The sequence below is a fragment of the Myxine glutinosa genome, chromosome 11, assembly GCF_964187855.1.
Source record: "Myxine glutinosa chromosome 11, kmMyxGlut1.1, whole genome shotgun sequence".
NCBI lineage: Eukaryota > Metazoa > Chordata > Myxini > Myxiniformes > Myxinidae > Myxine > Myxine glutinosa.
In genome coordinates this window covers 117,043,531-117,066,268 of record NC_136271.1, presented here as the reverse complement: position 1 = coordinate 117,066,268, position 22,738 = coordinate 117,043,531, and the positions used below count along the sequence as shown (strand labels likewise).

At 45.7% G+C, this 22,738-nt stretch overlaps 1 protein-coding gene across 1 annotated transcript in view; it reads left to right on the top strand.

Annotated features, from left to right (window-relative positions):
* Positions 1 to 5,429: 5,429 nt before the first annotated feature.
* The window catches only part of LOC137436940 (NF-kappa-B inhibitor epsilon), a 54,829-nt gene continuing 37,520 nt past the window's right edge, over positions 5,430 to 22,738 (top strand). The window contains exons 1-2 of the mRNA XM_068131179.2: positions 5,430 to 5,889; positions 10,445 to 10,553. Coding sequence (XP_067987280.2) covers positions 5,603 to 5,889; positions 10,445 to 10,553 — 396 coding nt within the window. The 5' untranslated portion in view covers positions 5,430 to 5,602. The remainder of the gene's footprint in view (positions 5,890 to 10,444; positions 10,554 to 22,738) is intronic.

Here is a 22,738-nt window from a genome sequence, read left to right as displayed (position 1 = left end):
CATTGGAATCTCCCGTGATGAAGCTGATTGTGAGGGCCTTTCACTCATTCGCCGCAGGCAGGTAGGTGGTCTTTCTGTCTTCTACCGACTCCTATCCGGCCTTGCTCCCCAAGCTCTATCTATGCTCTGTCCCCCAAATATTCCTACAGGTCGCACAAGATCTGCCAGCAACCCTCTTATGGTGAAACTGCCAAAATCAAGACTCTCTGCTCACCTTCACTCCTTCATTCCTCTTTTCTCCCGCCTCTGGAACAAACTCCCTCATTCTGTTCAATCCCACTCCTCCCTCCAGGTCTTTAAAACAGCTGTTCACCACCATCTCTTATCTTGCCCCATCCAAAACCTTGATTTTTTCTACCCCCGTTAATTCACCACAGATCCACTTCTTTGAAATACCAACTTCTTCCCTGGAGGTCCAAGCAGTGTCCATGTGTTTTTTTTACCTCCCCCCCCCCCCCCCCCCCACTTCTCATGCCTCCTCCCCCCAAGCCATCTCTCTCCCACAGATCTTCCGTTGTCCCTGTTCTCTGCTGTTGTACTTGTGTGCTTCCCTCTCTCTCTCCATCTTGTCTCCCGCTCCCTTTATTATATGTTTTGTGTGTCCGTTTATTTGTTTTTGTGATTCATGTTAGCTCTTACATGAGCCTCGATCTTGTATACAAAAAAATAAAATATATATTTTAAAAAAGACCCAAAAAGACACCGAAATGCTCAAAGATGCTTATCCCTCTGAAACGACGTGTGGTGAGGCGCGCCAAGTCACGCTGGTTTTAATTATAAATTACCTTTTTAAAGCGAGAAATTTGAAAAAAAACAATTAATCAACGGAAACATTTTCTGGAAAACGCTCAAAGTAGCACCAACCATTCCAATGGGAGCTTACTTGGTGAGTGTAACAGTGAGCAGTGAGTGTGACTGTGAGCAGTGAGTGTAGCTGTGAGCAGTGAGTGTTACGGTGAGCAGTGAACGTAGCAATGAGCAGTGAGTGTGAGGAGTGCCGTGGAGTGTGATGGTGACTCGGTGAGTAGTGAGTGTGACACTTAGCAGTGAGTGTGAGGAGTTCTGTGGAGTAGAGTGTGAATGTGAGCAGTGAGTGTGACGGTGAGCAGTGAGTGTGACTGTGAGCAGTGAGTGTGACGGTGAGCAGTGAGTGTGATAGTGATCAGTGAACGTAGCAATGAGCAGTGAGTGTGATGAGTGTCGTGGAGTGTGACGGTGACTCGGTGAGTAGTGAGTGTGACGCTTAGCAGTGAGTGTGAGGAGTTCCGTGGAGTAGAGTGTGATGGTGAGCAGTGAACGTAGCAATAAGCAGTGAGTGTGAGGAGTGCCGTGGAGTGTGACTCGGCGAGTAGTGAGTGTGACGCTTAGGAGTGAGTGTGAGGAGTTCTGTGGAGTAGAGTGTGAATGTGAGCAGTGAGTGCGACGGTGAGCAGTGAGTGTGACGGTGAGCAGTGAGTGTGATCAGTGAACGTAGCAATGAGCAGTGAGTGTGAGGAGTTTCGTGGAGTGTGACGGTGACTCGGTGAGTAATGAGTGTGACGCTTAGCAGTGAGTGTGAGGAGTTCCGTGGCATCGAGTGTGACGGTGAGCAGTGAGTGTGATGGTGAGCATTGAGGGTGACGGTGAGCAGTGAGTGTGAGGAGTTCTGTGGAGTGTGACGGTGACTCGGTGAGTAGTAAGTGTGACGCTTAACAGTGAGTGTGAGGAGTTCCATGGAGTAGAGTGTGAGCAGTGAGTGTGACTGTGAGCAGTGAGTGTGATAGTGATCAGTGCACGTAGCAATGAGCAGTGAGTGTGAGGAGTTCTGTGGAGTGTGACGGTGACTCGGTGAGTAGTGAGTGTGACGCTTAACAGTGATTGTGAGGAGTTCCGTGGAGTAGAGTGTGATAGTGAGAAGTAAGTGTGAGGAGTTCCGTGGAGTAGAGTGTGACGCTTTACAGTGAGTGTGAGGAGTTCCATCGAGTAGAGTGTGACGCTTTACAGTGAGTGTGAGGAGTTCTGTGGAGTAGAGTGTGACGCTTTACAGTGAGTGTGAGGAGTTCTGTGGAGTGTGACGGTGACTCGGTGAGTAGTGAGTGTGACGCTCAACAGTGATTGTAAGGAGTTCCGTGTAGTAGAGGGTGAAAGTGAGTAGTGAGTGTGAGGAGTTCCGTGGAGTAGAGTGTGATGCTTAACAGTGAGTGTGAGGAGTTCTGTAGAGTAGAGTGTGACGCTTTACAGTGAGTGTGAGGAGTTCTGTGGAGTAGAGTGTGACGCTTTACAGTGATTGTAAGGAGTTCCGTGGAGTAGAGGGTGAAAGTGAGTAGTGAGTGTGAGGAGTTCCGTGGAGTAGAGTGTGATGCTTAACAGTGAGTGTGAGGAGTTCTGTAGAGTAGAGTGTGACGCTTTACAGTGAGTGTGAGGAGTTCCATGGAGTAGAGTGTGACGCTTTACAGAGAGTGTGAGGAGTTCTGTGGAGTAGAGTGTGACGCTTAACAGTGATTGTGAGGAGTTCTGTGGAGTAGAGTGTGATAGTGAGTAGTGAGTGTGAGGAGTTCCGTGGAGTAGAGTGTGACGCTTTACAGTGAGTGTGAGGAGTTCCATCGAGTAGAGTGTGACGCTTTACAGTGACTGTGAGGAGTTCTGTGGAGTGTGACGGTGACTCAGTGAGTAGTGAGTGTGACGCTTAACAGTGATTGTAAGGAGTTCCGTGGAGTAGAGGGTGAAAGTGAGTAGTGAGTGTGAGGAGTTCCGTGGAGTAGAGTGTGATGCTTAACAGTGAGTGTGAGGAGTTCTGTAGAGTAGAGTGTGACGCTTTACAGTGAGTGTGAGGAGTTCTGTGGAGTAGAGTGTGATGCTTTACAGTGAGTGTGAGGAGTTCTGTGGAGTAGAGTGTGACGCTTTACAGTGAGTGTGAGGAGTTCCGTGGAGTAGAGTGTGACGCTTTACAGAGAGTGTGAGGAGTTCTGTGGAGTAGAGGGTGAAAGTGAGTAGTGAGTGTGAGGAGTTCCGTGGAGTAGAGTGTGATGCTTAACAGTGAGTGTGAGGAGTTCTGTAGAGTAGAGTGTGATGCTTTACAGTGAGTGTGAGGAGTTCTGTGGAGTAGAGTGTGACGCTTTACAGTGATTGTAAGGAGTTCCGTGGAGTAGAGGGTGAAAGTGAGTAGTGAGTGTGAGGAGTTCCGTGGAGTAGAGTGTGATGCTTAACAGTGAGTGTGAGGAGTTCTGTAGAGTAGAGTGTGATGCTTTACAGTGAGTGTGAGGAGTTCCGTGGAGTAGAGTGTGACGCTTTGCAGTGAGTGTGAGGAGTTCTGTGGAGTCGAGTGTGACGCTTTACATTGAGTGTGAGGAGTTCTGTGGAGTAGAGTGTGACGCTTAACAGAGTGTGAGGAGTTCCGTGGAGTAGAGTGTGACGCTTTACAGTGAGTGTGAGGAGTTCTGTGGAGTGTGACGGTGACTCGGTGAGTAGTGAGTGTGACGCTCAACAGTGATTGTAAGGAGTTCCGTGTAGTAGAGGGTGAAAGTGAGTAGTGAGTGTGAGGAGTTCCGTGGAGTAGAGTGTGATGCTTAACAGTGAGTGTGAGGAGTTCTGTAGAGTAGAGTGTGACGCTTTACAGTGAGTGTGAGGAGTTCTGTGGAGTAGAGTGTGACGCTTTACAGTGATTGTAAGGAGTTCCGTGGAGTAGAGGGTGAAAGTGAGTAGTGAGTGTGAGGAGTTCCGTGGAGTAGAGTGTGATGCTTAACAGTGAGTGTGAGGAGTTCTGTAGAGTAGAGTGTGACGCTTTACAGTGAGTGTGAGGAGTTCCATGGAGTAGAGTGTGACGCTTTACAGAGAGTGTGAGGAGTTCTGTGGAGTAGAGTGTGACGCTTAACAGTGATTGTGAGGAGTTCTGTGGAGTAGAGTGTGATAGTGAGTAGTGAGTGTGAGGAGTTCCGTGGAGTAGAGTGTGACGCTTTACAGTGAGTGTGAGGAGTTCCATCGAGTAGAGTGTGACGCTTTACAGTGACTGTGAGGAGTTCTGTGGAGTGTGACGGTGACTCAGTGAGTAGTGAGTGTGACGCTTAACAGTGATTGTAAGGAGTTCCGTGGAGTAGAGGGTGAAAGTGAGTAGTGAGTGTGAGGAGTTCCGTGGAGTAGAGTGTGACGCTTTACAGTGAGTGTGAGGAGTTCTGTGGAGTAGAGTGTGATGCTTTACAGTGAGTGTGAGGAGTTCTGTGGAGTAGAGTGTGACGCTTTACAGTGAGTGTGAGGAGTGCCGTGGAGTAGAGTGTGACGCTTTACAGAGAGTGTGAGGAGTTCTGTGGAGTAGAGGGTGAAAGTGAGTAGTGAGTGTGAGGAGTTCCGTGGAGTAGAGTGTGATGCTTAACAGTGAGTGTGAGGAGTTCTGTAGAGTAGAGTGTGATGCTTTACAGTGAGTGTGAGGAGTTCTGTGGAGTAGAGTGTGACGCTTTACAGTGATTGTAAGGAGTTCCGTGGAGTAGAGGGTGAAAGTGAGTAGTGAGTGTGAGGAGTTCCGTGGAGTAGAGTGTGATGCTTAACAGTGAGTGTGAGGAGTTCTGTAGAGTAGAGTGTGATGCTTTACAGTGAGTGTGAGGAGTTCCGTGGAGTAGAGTGTGACGCTTTACAGTGAGTGTGAGGAGTTCTGTGGAGTCGAGTGTGACGCTTAACAGAGTGTGAGGAGTTCCGTGGAGTAGAGTGTGACGCTTTACAGTGAGTGTGAGGAGTTCTGTGGAGTAGAGTGTGACGCTTTACAGTGAGTGTGAGGAGTTCTGTGGAGTAGAGTGTGACGCTTAACAGTGAGTGTGAAGAGTTCTGTGGAGTAGAGTGTGACGCTTTACAGTGAGTGTGAGGAGTTCCGTGGAGTAGAGTGTGACGCTTTACAGTGAGTGTGAGGAGTTCTGTGGAGTAGAGAGTGACGCTTTACAGTGAGTGTGAGGAGTTCCGTGGAGTAGAGTGTGACGCTTTACAGTGAGTGTGAGGAGTTCTGTGGAGTCGAGTGTGACGCTTAACAGAGTGTGAGGAGTTCCGTGGAGTAGAGTGTGACGCTTTACAGTGAGTGTGAGGAGTTCTGTGGAGTAGAGTGTGACGCTTTACAGTGAGTGTGAGGAGTTCTGTGGAGTAGAGTGTGACGCTTAACAGTGAGTGTGAAGAGTTCTGTGGAGTAGAGTGTGACGCTTTACAGTGAGTGTGAGGAGTTCCGTGGAGTAGAGTGTGACGCTTTACAGTGAGTGTGAGGAGTTCTGTGGAGTAGAGAGTGACGCTTTACAGTGAGTGTGAGGAGTTCTGTGGAGTAGAGTGTGACGCTTAACAGTGAGTGTGAGGAGTTCTGTGGAGTAGAGTGTGACGCTTTACAGTGAGTGTGAGGAGTTCCGTGGAGTAGCGTGTGACAGTGAGCGTTGCGGGAATTTCCCGTGAATAACAGCGGCTCCTGGTGGCTTTCCCGCCCTTGCTCTGTTCCGCTGAACGCGCACGACAGCGTCAGTGTCCACACGACAAGGCGGAAGTCATTGAGACTCCGAGGAGCGGAGGATCCGGGGTAGTTCGGTGTTGTCGGAGGTTTGCACGTCGAAGTGCCCATTAAACCGTCTCGGTCTCACGAGTGTTCTCTTCCGACTCGTACATCATGAGCGATGGACGTGACCAGGACAGAGGTTTGTGCGGGGCCGCCGACGAGGCGTTCGGACACTTCGACAAACGCAGGGGGGACTCGACGGCCAAAGACGAACGCCTTGATTCCGGCATCGCGTCCCTGCCCGAGGAGTTTCCCCGTGAGCCGTCCATGCCAGGTGAACCGTCCATGCCAGGTGAACCGTCCATGCCAGGTGAACCGTCCATGCCAGGTGAACCGTCCAGGTCTGACTCACCATCCATGTCCGAGGCACTGCGAGAGCGGGGACTCGACGGAGACACGTGAGTTAAACCACTAAATGCCATGAATTATTTATCATTATCGCGACCCCACTGTGTGTCCGTTAAAGTCCCACGTGGGTTCAAGTTGCTGCACATTGAGGTCTCCATTGAGAACGTTCACTGTGACTGCTCTGTGTATTGTTGCTGTTGTACACCGGTTACGTCATCCATCCTCCGTCACTGTCTCGGCAAATACATAATCTTGAGAAAACCGGTTGCTTTCTTGCATCATTTTCTGGGGGTGCAGCTGTGTCGCTGATGCAGTGCCTCCATTTTTCCGACCTCGGAAGAATGACAGGCTGAGTCAACCCACGTGGTGTTAATTCAACGACACGACAGGGGCTCAAACCCAGGACCCTAAGATCTGAAGCCGGCCTAAGTTTGAGTTTGTTTGCGTCGGAGATAAAATATGGACAACAAATTAATTTTCTCAAACAAATGTGGAGAGAAAGGACCAAGACCGTGTAGGCCCAACTGCTCGATTCCAAAAGGGCATTTGGTGCTCTCCCATTGGTTCCTGTATAGATGCCACGTGGGTTCAAATCGGAACAATTACCCCACGCAAGCGAAGCGAAAAGTGCGGTTAAACGATCGGGTCACTTTTCATTTGAATGTCATATTTTGAACACGAATCGGAAAACAAATCTTCCATTTTACAGTACTTTGGCTCTGAATTTGACCCGATCACACATGCGCAGCGAAGAGTGATAATTATTTAGTCCGTCTGTCCGGCGGACAATTATTTAGTCCGGCAGTCAAACAAAATTGAAAATCATTCCAAACAGGAAATTTACTGTTTTAGTGACGCCATAAAGGACACGCACAACAGGCACAAATAACTAATGCAACAAGTTAGATAAGGTGGTGTAAAAGACGCTGCATCAACGGCGGTAAACTTCCAAATTATTTGCTTTTCTACAACCCTTAAAATATGTAATTTATTTCGATTGAATTATATATTTTGCCATTGTAGAACACAAATCGCCTTTTCGGCACTTTCAAAACCCTTGATGCAGTACTTGGACAAAATATTGCGGCATTTTACGTCATCATGACCAATAAACCTTGCCGCTCGCTGACCCTGCCCATGTCCTTATTTCTCAAGACTGTGTGGGGTCAGATGTTCTATGAACTCTCTAGTTTTGGAAAGTTATTTTTATTTTTCCCTAACCACCTGTTAATTGATGCCTGCAAAACTCACTCTCCAACTTTATACATTAGGGTGGTTCTTCAAAATGAAAGTTAGAAAAATTATGCTCCTAACACTCAAACAATTTTGTATGTATGAAAAAACCCTTGTGGTGAAACTTTAAGCCATTTGGACTAAATTTAGGGGTTGCACATGGAGTTTGTAATTTCACATAATTGGCTCGCATAAATGTTTGGAGTTGATTATTTATTTTCCACTGCTATACTTGTGATTTTGACCATTACAGTTGGCCTATGACCTTGCTATGTAGTATGTACTGCACATTTTGAAGTTGTTTTTAAGTTAATTGAATGCAGTGCAGCTGTCCTCTGGTGTATGCAGTCGCTCTCATTGAAGAGTACAATCGTCTCCTGACTAGAGATGAGCAGCAAACCCAGTATCTGCTTCAAGTTGTGACAGAACATCGCAAGAAGTTTCCCGATTGCAGGAAATCAACCCTTATCGGGCACAAACATTGAGTGGCTGGCAACCTTGAGTCACTGTGCAACCCCTAAAACTTGATGTATTCAAAAAATATTTCACAGGCAGAAGTTTTACCTCGATAAGAAAAAAATTAAAGGTTAGGAGCAAAACAATTCTTTCTTTTTTTTTGCCTTATGTAGTTAAGAAACACCCTAATATAAATCATATACCGGAGCTTCACTCGCCAGCAACTGATTGCATAGAACAATGCATAACGTTAAACGAGTCTCATTGGTGCTTGTTGTGGGAAATGTGGGAATGTGGTTACCTGCGCCACCGAAGGTTGACGGGGTTATGTTCTCACCCCGTCTGCTTGTCGGTCTGTGTCTGTGAGCAGGATATCTCACAAAGTTGTGGACCGATTCGGATGAAACTTGGTGGACAGGTTGGGTGTGTGTCAAGGATGAATTAATTATATGTTGGTGAAGATGCAGATCTGGATGCAGATACTGGAATTTTTAAGTGATTAGTCATCGTTAGGAGCCAACACCAAGCCTGGTGTTGGCTTAGCGGTTAGGGTGCCGGCTTGGGATCCTAGGATCCTGGGTTCGAATCCCGGTCTATCGCTGAATTAACACCAGGAGGGTTGACTCAGCCTGTCATCCCTCCGAGGTCGGCAAATTGAGTACCAGCTTGCTGGGATGAATGATCCCGGTGTGTACCCCGGCCTAGAATAGGTACACCGTATCCCTGCGCATCGTAAGAGGCGACTAAGGGTTGGCGTCAGGAAGGGCATCCGGCCATAAAAACATTGCCTCAAACAGGGAACCATGATTGTCATGGGGCCCGCAAGGCCAACCCCCGCTCTAGTGGGGAAAATGGCCTGAAAACGATCATTCATTCAGTCATCGTTAGGAGTTTGGGCCAAAAACGATATATAGCACGATATCTCAAAACGTTGTGGACGGATTCGGACAAAATTTGGCAGAGATGTAGCGTATGTGACAAGGACGAAATGATTAGAGTTTGGTGAAGATCCGGATTCGGATCCGGCTACTAGAATTTTTAAAGTGATTCTTCACCATTGGGAGATAGGGCCAAACACGATACATAGCAGGATATCTCAAAAAGTTATGGATGGATTTGGACGAAATTTGGTGGACACGTTGTGTGTCTGACAAGGACGATTCGATATTGGTGAAGATCTGAATATGGATTCGGATGAGAATTATTTAACTTTTTAAGTGATTCCTCACCATTGTGACATAGGGACAAAAACGATACATAGTAGGATATCTCAAAAAGTTATGGATGGATTTGGACGAAACTTCGTGGACATGTTGTGTGTCTGACAAGGACGAATCGATTCAATTTTGGTGAATATCTGGATCCAGCTAGTAGAATTTTTTAATTGATTCTTCACCATTGGGTGATTTGGCCAACCTGGTGGAGGTATGCTCTCTACTGAGTGCCGTTCTAGTTAATTTTGTTTAACTGGAAAACAGGCAGACAGAGTAAGAACCTTACTCCTCTGTACGCATGCGCGATCGGGACGAGACTACGTACATTTTGTCAAATTCAGAGCCAAAGTAGTGTTAAGCTGCAGGTTTGTGTTCCAATTCATGTTCCACGGTGTTCAAGATATAACATGCAATTGACATTAAGTTGTTCCTCGATCATAAACTGACGACTGTAGACAGACAGACAAAGTGAACCAATTGCTTGACTCTGCGTTTTGCTTCGCGTGTGCAGGGTAATGAAACGATGAGTCCATAATTGAGACAAACAGAAAGCATAAGAGACGGAGACTTGTACCTGCATGACATGGAACTATGTTTCCCCTAATTCTTTTTCACCTGTCCGACTGCCAATACACAACATAACAAAAGTAACAGTGGATAGAGGGGGAAAAACCAAAAGCGGGGTCGAAGGACAAAATATAGAGAGACTTGTACAAATAAAGGGTGTGGTGAGGAATGGGAGCATGCATGGGGTGGAAAAGATGGATACAGAGGGAAACTCTCAGGAAGGAAAAACTGGAAATTTGTAAAGAGGTGGGCTTGGGGGTGTGGGATGGCGGTTAACGGGGCCGGAAAAGATCATGGTTGTGGATGGGGGATGATCTGAGATTGTGGTGAACAGCTGAACGTAAGCTCAGTCATAACCTAATGTGGCATACACATTAACCTCACTTGTCACAGGTGATGTACAGGGTGTCCCATAAGTCTGGAATCGTCCCATATGTCTGGATCTGTTGAATTCTTCAGCGACCTCCTCATGACCGATTTCCTATGAGCAGGATTACCTGGATGCGTTCTTCCTTAATCAGCGACATCATGGACACATACAAGAAACGAAAAAATCATTCTTAAATGAAAAAAACCATGAATTTCTTATTTTCCCCTATTGTTCCAGACTTATGGGCTGATTCCAGACTTATGGGATGATTCCAGACTTATGGGATGATTCCAGACTTATGGGATGATTCCAGACTTATGGGATGATTCCAGACTTATGGGATGATTCCAGACTTATGGGATGATTCCAGACTTATGGGATGATTCCAGACTTATGGGCTGATTCCAGACTTATGGGATGATTCCAGACTTATGGGATGATTCCAGACTTATGGGATGATTCCAGACTTATGGGATGATTCCAGACTTATGGGATGATTCCAGACTTATGGGATTATTCCAGACTTATGGGACACTCCGTATTATTGAAGGAGGCCACATACAACAAATGAATTGATGGTTCCAAGTTGGAACGGTTTGCACACCGTCACACATTCTTCATTGATAACCAGTTGAGGGTGGTAGAAAATGTGACGTAAAATCCAACCACACCTGCTGTGATTCCACAAGTGATGTGAACCTTTACATCCAGCATTGATACTTGCAAGCTAATGACCTCATCCTAGATGTTTGCCTGTTTCTTTAGGATACTTCACCTGGCCATCATAATGAAAGTCCCGGATGCTGTGCCATTGGCCCTCATCCAGCTTGCTGATGATAGCAGCATACTCAACCTTCAAAATGACCTTCTCCAGGTAAACACATTTCTATTAACCAGGAAATAGGGTATCATTTACTTGTGGTTTTAGCCAGGATCTTTGCGCTGCTTGTCCAATGTTCATGTCCATATATAGTACTTGCTTTTTTCACATGGACAAATATAACTTCACTTCAATATAACAAATATAAATAAGCTTCACTGGCTCCCCATCCCCCAGAGAATCCAGTACAAAATCCTCCTCTTGACATACAAAGCCCTCCATAACCTGGCCCCATCCTACCTGGCTGACCTCCTCTCCAGACACACTCCCACCCGCAACCTCCGCTCTGCTGGTACCAACCTCCTGACCCCCTCCATCCGGACCAAATTCAGATCCTGGGGGGACAGGGCCTTCTCCATCGCTGCTCCCACCCTCTGGAACTCACTACCTCACACCATCAGAGACTCCTCCTCACTCACCACAGTCAAATCATCACTCAAGTTGACCCACCTGTTCAACACTGCATTCAACATTCAACCCACAGCATTTAACCCCTGACTATCTCTTCTCCTTCTCCCTCCTTTTGCTTTAAATATTTCCCTATTGATTCTTGTCTTTTTGCAATTGTTGTTTTCATGTATTGTTATGCATTATGTTTGCCACTCTGTCAAAGCGCCTTTGGGCTTCTGGAAAAGCGCTATACAAAATAAATGAATTATTATTATTATTATTATAACAGGAATCTTGAAGTTTCCCCACCCATATGGAAGTGCACCTTATAATTCCATCTACACAATTGAATACAACACTGACAAAGACAACTATTGGGGACGCCTCTTTGTGGTGGTTGCACCCCCCAACGCAAGTCGTGGGCCAAATCTTCCAAATTCTTCCCTGCTGCCCGGATTCATCAGGGCAGCGCAGTCACGGTCAGAGTGCCGATCGGTCCCCATGGAGCGGTCCTTTCCCTCTTGTCTCTTTCTCTCTCCCTCTCTGACTCTGTTGTGGCCCTGACTTTGTGAAGGTGGGGTACGCCATGCTGGATGTGGGGGATCTCTAGGTCGCTCCTGGGTAATCAATCAGCTGTCTCCGTGCCGTGGGCTTGTTCAATAAAACCATCCAGGGCTATATAACAACAACAACAACAACAACAACAACAACAACAACACTGCCAAAGCATCTTTTCCATTTATTAAAGCTTAGTCCAAGCAGAAAGTGTTTTCAATAACAAAGCAGTGTATTGCAAAAATCGGCTTGGAATTACATTAAACTAGCAACGGTACCCGCCCTACGGGCGGGGCTTCAATTGGGAGGCCCAAATGAAAAGGCAAAATATCAGAAATTGAAGGCTTTTTATTTTAAACGATTTATATAAACATCCGTTAAATCATATCACACGCAAATCATCAAAATCTAAACAGTATTTGTAGAATTTCAACAAAAGCCACATCACTGTTCATATCGGTAAATATTATTCCATCGTGTTTGGAAAAACTGGAAAATTGGAAAATTGAAAAAATTGGAAATTGGAAAAATTGGGAAAAAATTGGAAAAACAATATAGCCTATTTTACTCCAGGGGGTCCCAGGATTACCCACCCAAAATATCGTTGCGATCGGTTCAGCCGTTTTTGTGGTACCTGGGAACAGACAGACATTTGGTGAATTATAGTAAGATAACAAACACAGACTTGGTTTTGAAATCTCATTTTTATTTGAAAGCAGGAACAAAATCTTTTTTTGAAAACTTTAAACGAAGTAACAAACACACATAATCTGTAAGTGTCTAGAACTGCATCCAACTATCAATAAATCCCGTGGAACCTGACGCTCTGACATGACCTTATCAGTACCGCCACCCCAACGCTCCCCTCTTTCCCTCTCTCCCTCTCTCCCTCCTTCCCTCCCCCCCCCTCTTCCTCTCTTCCTCTCTTCCTCTCTTCCTCTCACCCTCTCTCCCTCTCACCTTCATCACTTCACCAAGCCTGCTGTTGGCCTACCGGTTAAGGTAGCTAGCTTAAGATCTTAGGGTCTTGAGTTTGAGGCCCTGTTGTTCCATTGAAATAACACCAGGTGGGTTGACTCGGCCCGTCATCCTTCTGAGATCAGCTAAATGAGTACCAGGTTACGGGCCACAGGCTGTATACAAAGTGATGATGATGATCCCTTCACCCATTCTTGTAACAAGGTTGTAACATCGATTATATATCTGCACATTCAGGATGGTGACTCCAATACCAATTTGATTAAACCCAACGTCGTTAAAAACAAATATACAAGACAACATTATAAAGACAAAGTAACACAAGTCGCACAAGCTCTCATTCGGACAAGTAATGTGGTCGTTTTCCTTTACATCAATATAATTTTGAAAGACTTTTTTTCTGCGAGTTGCTGCAAAATGTAATTGTGGACTGCACTTTCATATAGAGTGGGAAACTCCGTGGGAATATCAAATGATGTGATGTAATTTCCCCCCCGTGAGTCGGGTTCCGTTTGCTGCATCAAACTTGCCTACCTTTCCATTAATAATTATAATGACATGCTCAAGGTCAAATGTACGTGGCCTTTACCTCTGACTCCAACGCAAGTTTATGCGTATTACATCTAATATATATATATATATTAATAAACAGGATTAAATAATTCAATTGATATATGTGGGAAAATTGCATGCTCAGTCAAAGTTGCCCAGATAGTTCAGATGGCAGAGCACTGGTATGGTTTTCCAGAGGACCTGGGTTCGATTTCTGGTCTGGGCATGTAATTTTCCCACATATATCAATTTATATATATATATATATATATATATATATATATATATATATATATATATATATATATATATATATATATATATATATATATATATATATACATATATAAACAGTCACGTGAAAAAGTAAGTACACCACCCCATGTAAAGTTTTGACTTTTTCAACATACAGCTATTTGATCTTTATTTCAACAATATTGATAGATAAAGGTGATATAATATAACAAATATCATGAAACATTTACATTTTGTAGTCCATTGTATAATTTAAATAAACATAAATGCAAATTTCGCATGTGGAAAAAGTAAGTACACCCTTGGCTTTACCTCTGACCTCGTGGTCCCCATAAGTGGTATTGCCCCCTTTGGCAGAAACAACCTCAAGTAGGCGTTTCTTATAACTGTCTACCAGTCTCTGACATCGACTGGGAGAAATTTTTGCCCACTCCTCCATGCAGAATTCTTTCAGCTGTGCGATGTTTGAGGGGTTTCTTGCATGCACAGCTCGTTTCAAATCCCTCCACAACATCTCAATGGGATTTAGATCCGGGCTTTGACTTGGCCATTCCAGAACCCTCCATTTCTTTCTTTTCAGCCATTCTTTGGTGGATTTACTGGTATGTTTAGGGTCATTGTCATGTTGCAAGGTCCACCTTCGGTTGAGCTTCAACTTTCCGAAAGATGGCCTCACATTATCCTCAAGCACCCTCTGGTACAATGAAGAATTCATAGTGGATTATATGATGGTGAGCTGCCCAGGCCCTGATGCAGCAAAGCTGCCCCAAACCATAATATTTCCACCACCATGCTTTACAGTTGGTATCAGTTTCTTGTGGTCAAATGCTGTCTTTGGTTTTCGCCAAACATGTCTTCTGGTACTGTGGCCAAATAGCTCTACCTTTGACTCATCTGTCCAGAGCACATTGTTCCAGAAGTGCTTGTCTTTGCCTAAGTGTTCATTGGCAAACTTTAGTCTTGTCCTGATCTTTGTCTTTGTCTTTCCCTCACGGTCCCCATGTGCTGTCTTTGTCTTTCCCTCGCGGTCCCCATGTGCTGTCTTTGTCTTTCCCTCGCGGTCCCCATGTGCTGTCTTTGTCTTTCCCTCACGGTCCCCATGTGCTGTCTTTGTCTTTCCCTCATGGTCCCCATGTGCTGTCTTTCCCTCGCGGTCCCCATGTGCTGTCTTTGTCTTTCCCTCGCGGTCCCCATGTGCTGTCTTTGTCTTTCCCTCGTGGTCCCCATGTGCTGTCTTTCCCTCGCGGTCCCCATGTGCTGTCTTTGTCTTTCCCTCGTGGTCCCCCTGTACTGTCTTTCTTTTGCGGTCCACATGTGCTGTCTTTGTCTTTCCCTCGTGGTCCCCCTGTACTGTCTTTGTCTTTCCCTCGCGGTCCCCATGTGCTGTCTTTGGCTTTCCGTCGCGGTCCCCATGTGCTGTCTTTGTCTTTCCCTCGCGGTCCCCATGTGCTGTCTTTGGCTTTCCGTCGCGGTCCCCATGTGCTGTCTTTGTCTTTCCCTCGCGGTCCCCATGTGCTGTCTTTGTCTTTCCCTCGTGGTCCCCCTGTGCTGTCTTTCCCTCGCGGTTGTCAGCTCTTTCACGAGCCTCGATTCAGTATAGAAAAAAAAGAAGTTCTTTCTGGACAGCAAAGGTTTCCTCCTGGCACACCTCCCATGTCGATCAAATTTGTGCAGCCTCTTTCTAATGGTAGACTCGTGCACTTTGACATCAACAGTGGCAAGAGCTACCTGTAGGTCCCGTGATGACATTCTGGGGTTCTTAGAGACAAACTTTAGCGGATCGCGTGTATGCAAATCTTGCGGTCTGCTCTCGGGCTGAACTTGCTGGGGCGGCCTGGCCTGAACAAGTTGGCAGTTGTTTGGAATCTTCTCCACTTGGAGATGATCTTCCGGACAGTCGAATGATTGATTTCAAATTGTTTGGAGATCTTTTTAAATCCCTTCCCAGACTCGTAGGCATCTATAACCTTCTTTCTGAAGGCCTCAGAGAGCTCTTTTGATCTCGGCATGGTGACGCCACACACTTCAACAACAAAGAGCAAACCAAACTAAATGTCTGAGGTTTAAATAAGACAGGTTCCTCCAAGATCCTGTCTAACGATGTTCTAATCATTTGCACCTGAGCTGGTGCACCTGATTCTAATTTTAGGTATTTGAAGTAGTGATAAATGTAGGGGTGTACTTACTTTTTCCACATGCGAAATTTGCATTTATGTTTATTTAAATTATACAATGGACTACAAAATGTAAATGTTTCATGATATTTGTTATATTATATCACCTTTATCTATCAATATTGTTGAAATGAAGATCAAATAGCTGTATGTTGAAATATGTTGAAAAGGTCAAAACTTTACATGGGGTGTACTTACTTTTTCATGTGACTGTATATATATATATATATATGTATATATATATATATACGTATATATATATATATATATATATATATATATATATATATATATATATATATATATATATATATATACATATATATATATACATATATATATATATATATATATATATATATACAGTGAAACCTTGACCTACGAGTGCACCAACTTACGAGTTTTCCGAGATACGAGCCATCGCTCGGGCGGTTTTTTGCTTTGAGATGCGAGCCGGGATCTGAGTTATGAGCTTACGCCACCCGCCACTAGGTGGCCCAACGAGCGTTCCGGTCACGTGGTTATCTTGCCGTGCAAGTGCAAGCATCTCTGCCGTATATCGCTGCTGCTTTGTTTTCGCATGTTGGTTATTTTGGAAAATTTCTTAGTTTTAACCATGGGTCCTAAGAAATTGAGTGCCAAGGGCAGTACTGAGAAGAAGAAGAGGATGATGTGCTTGGATATAAAACACGCAATCGTCGAAAAACATGAGCGAGGTGTGCGTGTTGTCGACTTGGCGAGGCAGTACGATCGTAGCAGTACGATCGAAACATTTTGAAAGGGAGGAAGAAACAAACCTCGTTGGACAGGTTTTTATTGAAACGCCCTGCAAGTGAAAGCGAGGAAAGTGTGGCGAAAAAGGCAAAAGTCATCTCCTCCACCTCCGCCAGCATCTTCGTCTGATCTTCAAGGTAAATACACTTAATAAAACCAGTTTATTTCTTTACATTGTGGCGGACACGGAAGCTCACTGGCGTGGTGACATCATTCCGCGCACCAAGTGGGCGGCGGCCACGCCGAGGGGTAGGCGTGGCCTCAGGATATACACCGGGCGCGCAGCCCGGAGCGCGCCAGTGTTACAGTGAGCTCTTGAATAAAGACTCTTACAAATTACCGCGTTGTCCGCTTCCTCCTTGTTTACAAGCAGCGCGCGTAACGCCGCTTATGATGTACAGTATATACGAGGTCGTGCTTGTTTATACATTATTTGTTATTTATAAAGTACATTTTTCTTATTTAAAAACACGTAACAAAAAAAATTGGTGTGGTTTTTTGGGGGCTGGAACGGATTAATAGCATTTCAATGCATTTTAATGGGGAACTTTAATTTGAGAAACGAGCAAATTGAGTTACGAGCTCGGTCACAGAACGAATTAAACTCGTAAGTCAAGGTTTCACTGTGTATATATATATTGTTACGGGACCGCGGCGAGGATGTTGTTTGCCGAGTGGATGGCCGCCGCGCCCGAACAGTTACCCCGACTAACCCGATTCCTGAACGTTGGCCGAATCGCGCCACAGATATTCAATGGGGAAAAGACTAAGACGAAGGATGTAAAGAAGAAAGAAAGGCAAAGGGTAAGAAATACAAATATGATTTATTTACTATTTACACAATTGAAAGAAACCAAGGAAGAAGGAAGGATAAGAAAATAAAATACAGAAGAGGAAAGGTGACACAGTGAAATGCTAGCTTATCTATACAGGCTTAATTAACCCAGGGACAGAACAAACAAAGACAGACTCACGCGGGGAATGATGACAGGAATGGCAGGAGGTGGATGGCTGGAGGGAGAGGACGAAAACTGGAACCGGAGCACGGTCAGGCCGAGAGTGAGCAGCCGCCGCCCCCCTTTTCGATCGGCACGTTTAGCAGCCGCCGTTCCTTCGCAGCCACGGACGAAAACTGCCGTCGAAGCTCAAAGCTGTGGTGGTTTAAAGCTGCGGTGGTTGCACTTGTTCTCAGGCTTGGCACTTGTTACTTGTCCTCAGGCTTGGCACTTGGCACTTGTTCTCTCTGACTCCCTCTCTTCCTCTCTTGCTTCGCCCTGACTCCCTCTTTCTGCTTCTTTCTCCCTCTCTCTCTCTTGCTCTCTTCGCTTCGCTTCACCCTTTTTTCTTCAAAGGCTTCCGCGCGCGCTCTTTATAGCGCCTCCGGCGATCAAGCCGCTGGTGTCCAGGACACGCCCATCGGTGAGCTCACCTCGGCCCTGGTTGGTCGCGCGGGCTCCCGATCCCGCCCTTAGAGGAGGCGTTGGCAAGGCCACGCCTTGTTCCCAGCGCTGGGCCGACTCCTCCCACCTTCGGCTCCGAGATTACCTCGTGGCTAATGGAGTCTTGGGATGAAACAAACCACAGCTGTAGCAACCCTAACAAACCGCCCAGTGCAGTTGGCAATTGAGGCTTTGAGGGAATGCAGTTGGCAATGGTTGGAAGGGGAATGTGAAGGGAATCTACTCTTATTTCACTTGGTGCAATGGAGTATTTAAATTAATGGAAGACACAGCCTTACACTAATACACATAATAAGGATATAACTACCGAACAGGGATATATGGTGTCCTGCGTGTATGTTTTATGGAATTAACTACGGGAACGCCCTTTGACCTTTATACAACAACAAATGCAGGAAGGAGGGTGACATTTTACAACAATTCATTACACAACAATAATTTAAAAAACAACATTCTCATATCCACAACAATATATATATATATATATATACATTGTTGCGGATCCGCCGCAGGCCTTCTCCCCTTACCAAGGGGGGATTAGTCCCCTTGGCTTTGACTGGCCTGGCGGGACCCAGGACCTATGACGTCTCTCCCGGACAGCGCGAAATAGGGTATTCGGACCAAATTCGCTATTACCTAAATACTCGCGCTGCCCTGAAGCGAGGAGATAAGCCCCGCACGAACCACGTGTGTTGATACGCTGAGCGGTTTTGCATACACGCGATCCGCACCGTTATCACTTACTAGACCCCGATTCAAGCGGTTCTTATTCGTACCATGCTTAGTCAATGGCGAAATCACAAAGGCGATCAAATTGGAAACAGGAAGAACAAGATTTATTTGCACTATTCACAATGATCCAGAAGCAGAGACACAGGGCAATCCTTGCACAGTCTTACTTAATACCCAAAAGACTACGGGCCCATTTCACTCACACTCACACAGGGATTGCAGCTGCAGGATGATGGTCTGCGCGTCCAGGGATTTCTCTCGTGCAGCTCCCTCCGGTCTCCGGCTCGTCACGTGCAGATATATCCAGGAGAAGGCAGGAGCTCGTAGCGCGCCGTTTGGACGCACAGGGTTATTACGGGGCGAACGGTAGGGGGGTGGGCTCTGGTGCGGTTGGTGGTTAATCACTGGCGGCTATGGCCGCGTTTACTCGCATGGCTGGAATATTCGCTATTCGCCACCGGTGCGTTTGGCTGTGGCCGCGTACTCGTACCGCCAACGCCACTTCTTCTTCCCCTCTGGCGCGTACGTAATATGGTGGAGTTACAGTTCAAAGCCTCAAAGCGAGCGAGTCCTCAAATCCTCAAAGTGCTATCGCAACGAAGTTCTCTCCACAAGTCCTTTTCGATTCGCTCCAACAAGTGCTCACAATGCGCTCGCCCCCTCAAGTCCATTCCTCTCGATATGCGGTCGCTGTAAAAGTCCTCTCGAGGGCTTTTCGCGTGGGCTTATATAGCCCCGCCCCGCGAACCTTCCCGAACTCACCAGACGTTCTCTGCCACGCCCTCTCACGCCATGCCGCCCGAGCCCTGATTGGTTGATGACCCTTACCGTCCCCCTACCGCTGCGGCCGATCTCAACCCTCCTTTGGCTTTCGAGGCTCTGCCTCGTGTTAACTCGACGAGGGACAGCCAAATGGGGCACAGGATGGATTCCGCCCATCGAGGTGGAATTGGAGGGTGGACGCAAAATGAACGGGACCTAATCTCATGTCTTTACACAACGCAGATATTAATAGGGAAAATGGCCTTTACTTACACATACTATGACATAACTAATACTACAAGTGGGCCGACGTGTTGCTCGTGGAACTAACTATGAGGGGAAAACCTTTAGCATTTATTGAAGTCATATGTACAATCTCAAAACCGCAGCAATATATATATATGTATATATATATATATATATATATGTATATATATATATATATATATATATATATATATATATATATATATATATATATATATATATATATATATATATATATATATATATATATGTATGTATGTATATATATATATATATATATATATATGTATATATACATGTATATATATGGTATATAGATATATTGTAGCGCAACTCCGATTAACACCAGAGTTGCGGATGCCGATTACGAAGCTTTAACTCCTGAGGCGGAACCTCAATAGCGGATTCCAAAATCAACACCTAAAACCCTTAAGCGTGCGGAATGGCGGGGAACGGCAAGAGCCCCACAACCGTATCTATTAAAATCAAACACCTGATAAACTGCGCTCCGATATATGTACAAAAATAATATAAGGGTTTATTCAGGAAAAGGGCAAGGACAGGAAAAAGCACGTGCCGGTAATAAATCTAATAAGAAGCCTAAATTGGGATCCCACACACAACAGATATCAAATACAAAAATGAGGGAGATGAATACGAAAATAAACACGTCTTTTGTTCAAAATGTACGCGGAGCTCGGGCTTATCTGTCTCGTCATCTTCTTCCCGGCCTGGACGAATCCTCCGTCCACCTCACACGCCCCGCTAGGCCCGAGCCAATGCCCTCGCCGCTGCACACGAGGTCCGTGCACCAAGCTCCAAAGCACCACGAGATCCGTGCACCAATCTCCAAAACGCCACGAGGTCCCACAGCAGGACAGTGAGCTCCACTCGGGCTACACCTCAGCCCAACTCAGGTCAGCCCAAGCAAAGGCGTCCGGTGCTCACTCTCCTCGTGCTGAACTCAACTCAGGATCTCAACCGAACTCGGCTGCACACGAACTCCTGACTGCCTCCTCTCAACTGAACTCAGGATCTCAACTCGACTCGGGTGCACACGAACTCTTGACTCATCTCAACTGAACTCAGGATCTCAACTCGACTCGGGTGCACACGAACTCTTGACTGCCGAAAATGGCGTCCGACCCTCGGTAATATCTCCGGCCGATGACGTCACATTGGTGCACTGCTCTGCCAATCAGAGCCTCTCCCGGCTCGCCGGCTCATCCAGGGGCACGCCCACTGCGCCACTCTCACTCCCATTCCTCCCATCCCTTGGTCACAGCACGTGCTGTGTGAGGCGGGTAGGCCTCTCGGAGGTGTAAATGGTGGTGGCCAATTGTGGCGGTGTTCCAGCCTGATTTCTTCCTAAGTCATGTCAGGGGAGAGGGCGTCATTTAGTGTGTTGTACTAAAGGTCCTAACTAATGTTTAAGTGGTGTGCAGTGCCAAAATGGACAAAGGTTTGATTACCAGGTGAGACATACAAGGGCTCTACTCATTATTTCCTAACACTAACTATCACCCGAATCTCCTGGTAGATTCACAATCATACATCTTAACCCGACAAACGCCTACACATGAAGAACTTATTACAAGTAGATTCCCTATCGCGTCAGTCGAATACCTACCTATACAGATCTACCTGGCTCTAGATATTGCTTTACCCACAGACATAACAATATGTATGTATATATATGGTATATAGATATTTGTATACATATATATATATATATATATATATATATATATATATATATATATATATATATATATATATATATATATATATATATATAATATTAAACGTTTCTTCCATAGCTACAAGTACAACGAAGCAAGAAGCATTTTCTAACAATATATATACCGAGGTTAATGTGCACCATAGCTGAATGGCCTAGGCATGTTTTGCCTAATGCAGCGGAAACTTATCCACAAATTTATATTTATCATATTTGCAGATTCAACAAACCCGGTCATTAAAAGCCTGTGGCCTGAGCACTCTGCCCATCTCTGCAGTCCAGAATGCCTTGTCTTGCTCGTACAGGCTCTATAACTCTTGCAGAAAGATTAGGTATTTATAAATAAATCCAACATGTCCCCTCTGTCTATCCACCCCACACTAAATCCAACATGTCCCCTCTGTCTATCCACCCCACACTAAATCCAACATGTCCCCTCTGTCTATCCACCCCCACACTAAATCCAACATGTCCCCTCTGTCTATCCACCCCACACTAGCCGCTCCTCCGTTTTTAAACACAGAATTGGGAGTGATAGAGCCTGTACACTAGATAAGTGGGAGCGTCCCCCAGACGCTGCTGGCAGCTGGATGCTTGAGGTCCACCAGTCTTTTTATCCCCCGTCGCACCACGGGCGAAAGGGAGACTATGGTTTTCCCCTCCGTCCGTGTGTGCGTCCGTCCGTGCGTGCGTACGTGCGTGCATGCGTAAACGAAGGACCGAATTCTAATTTGGTGTGTGGGTGCAACCCACGTCAAAATCCAAGATGGCCGCCGCCATGTATGTCTGACGCCATGTATGTCTGAACCTTGTGAGCGGAATATCTTGAAAAATAAGCGAAGTACCAACTTCTAATCCGGTGTGTGGATGTACCTAGGCATAAGGAAGAACGCTATTGAAAATTGGGTCCCCACGTCAAAATCCAAGATGGCCACCTCCATGTATGTCTGAACCTTGTGAGATTAATATCTTGAAAAATAAGCGAAGTACCAACTTCTAATCTGGTGTGTGGGTGTATCTAGGCATAAGGAAGAACGCTATTGAAAATTGGGTCGCCATGTCAAAATCTAAGATGGCCGCCTCCATGTATGTCTGAACCTTGTGAGATTAATATCTTGAAAAATAAGCGAAGTACCAACTTCTAATCTGGTGTGTGGGTGTATCTCGGCATAAGGAAGAACGCTATTGAAAATTGGGTCGCCACGTCAAAATCCAAGATGGCCGCCACCATATGTATGTCTGAACCTTGTGAGCAAAATATCTTGAAATATAAACGAACTACTAACTTCTAATCTGGTGTGTGGGTGTATCTGCGCATAAGGGAGAAAGCTATTGAAAATTGGGTCGCCACGTCAAAATCCAAGATGGCCGACTTGCGTCTTCCACTTTGTCAACTCACATCACTTCACCGACGGGGGACCTAGGCGTAACGCTTGTTTTCCTTGACTGGGGACTGAGGCTACAACAACGACTGCAGTGTAGTCGCTCATTTCACTAGTAGAAGACGCTGCTGGGGTGCATATATTTATGTCTTTATAC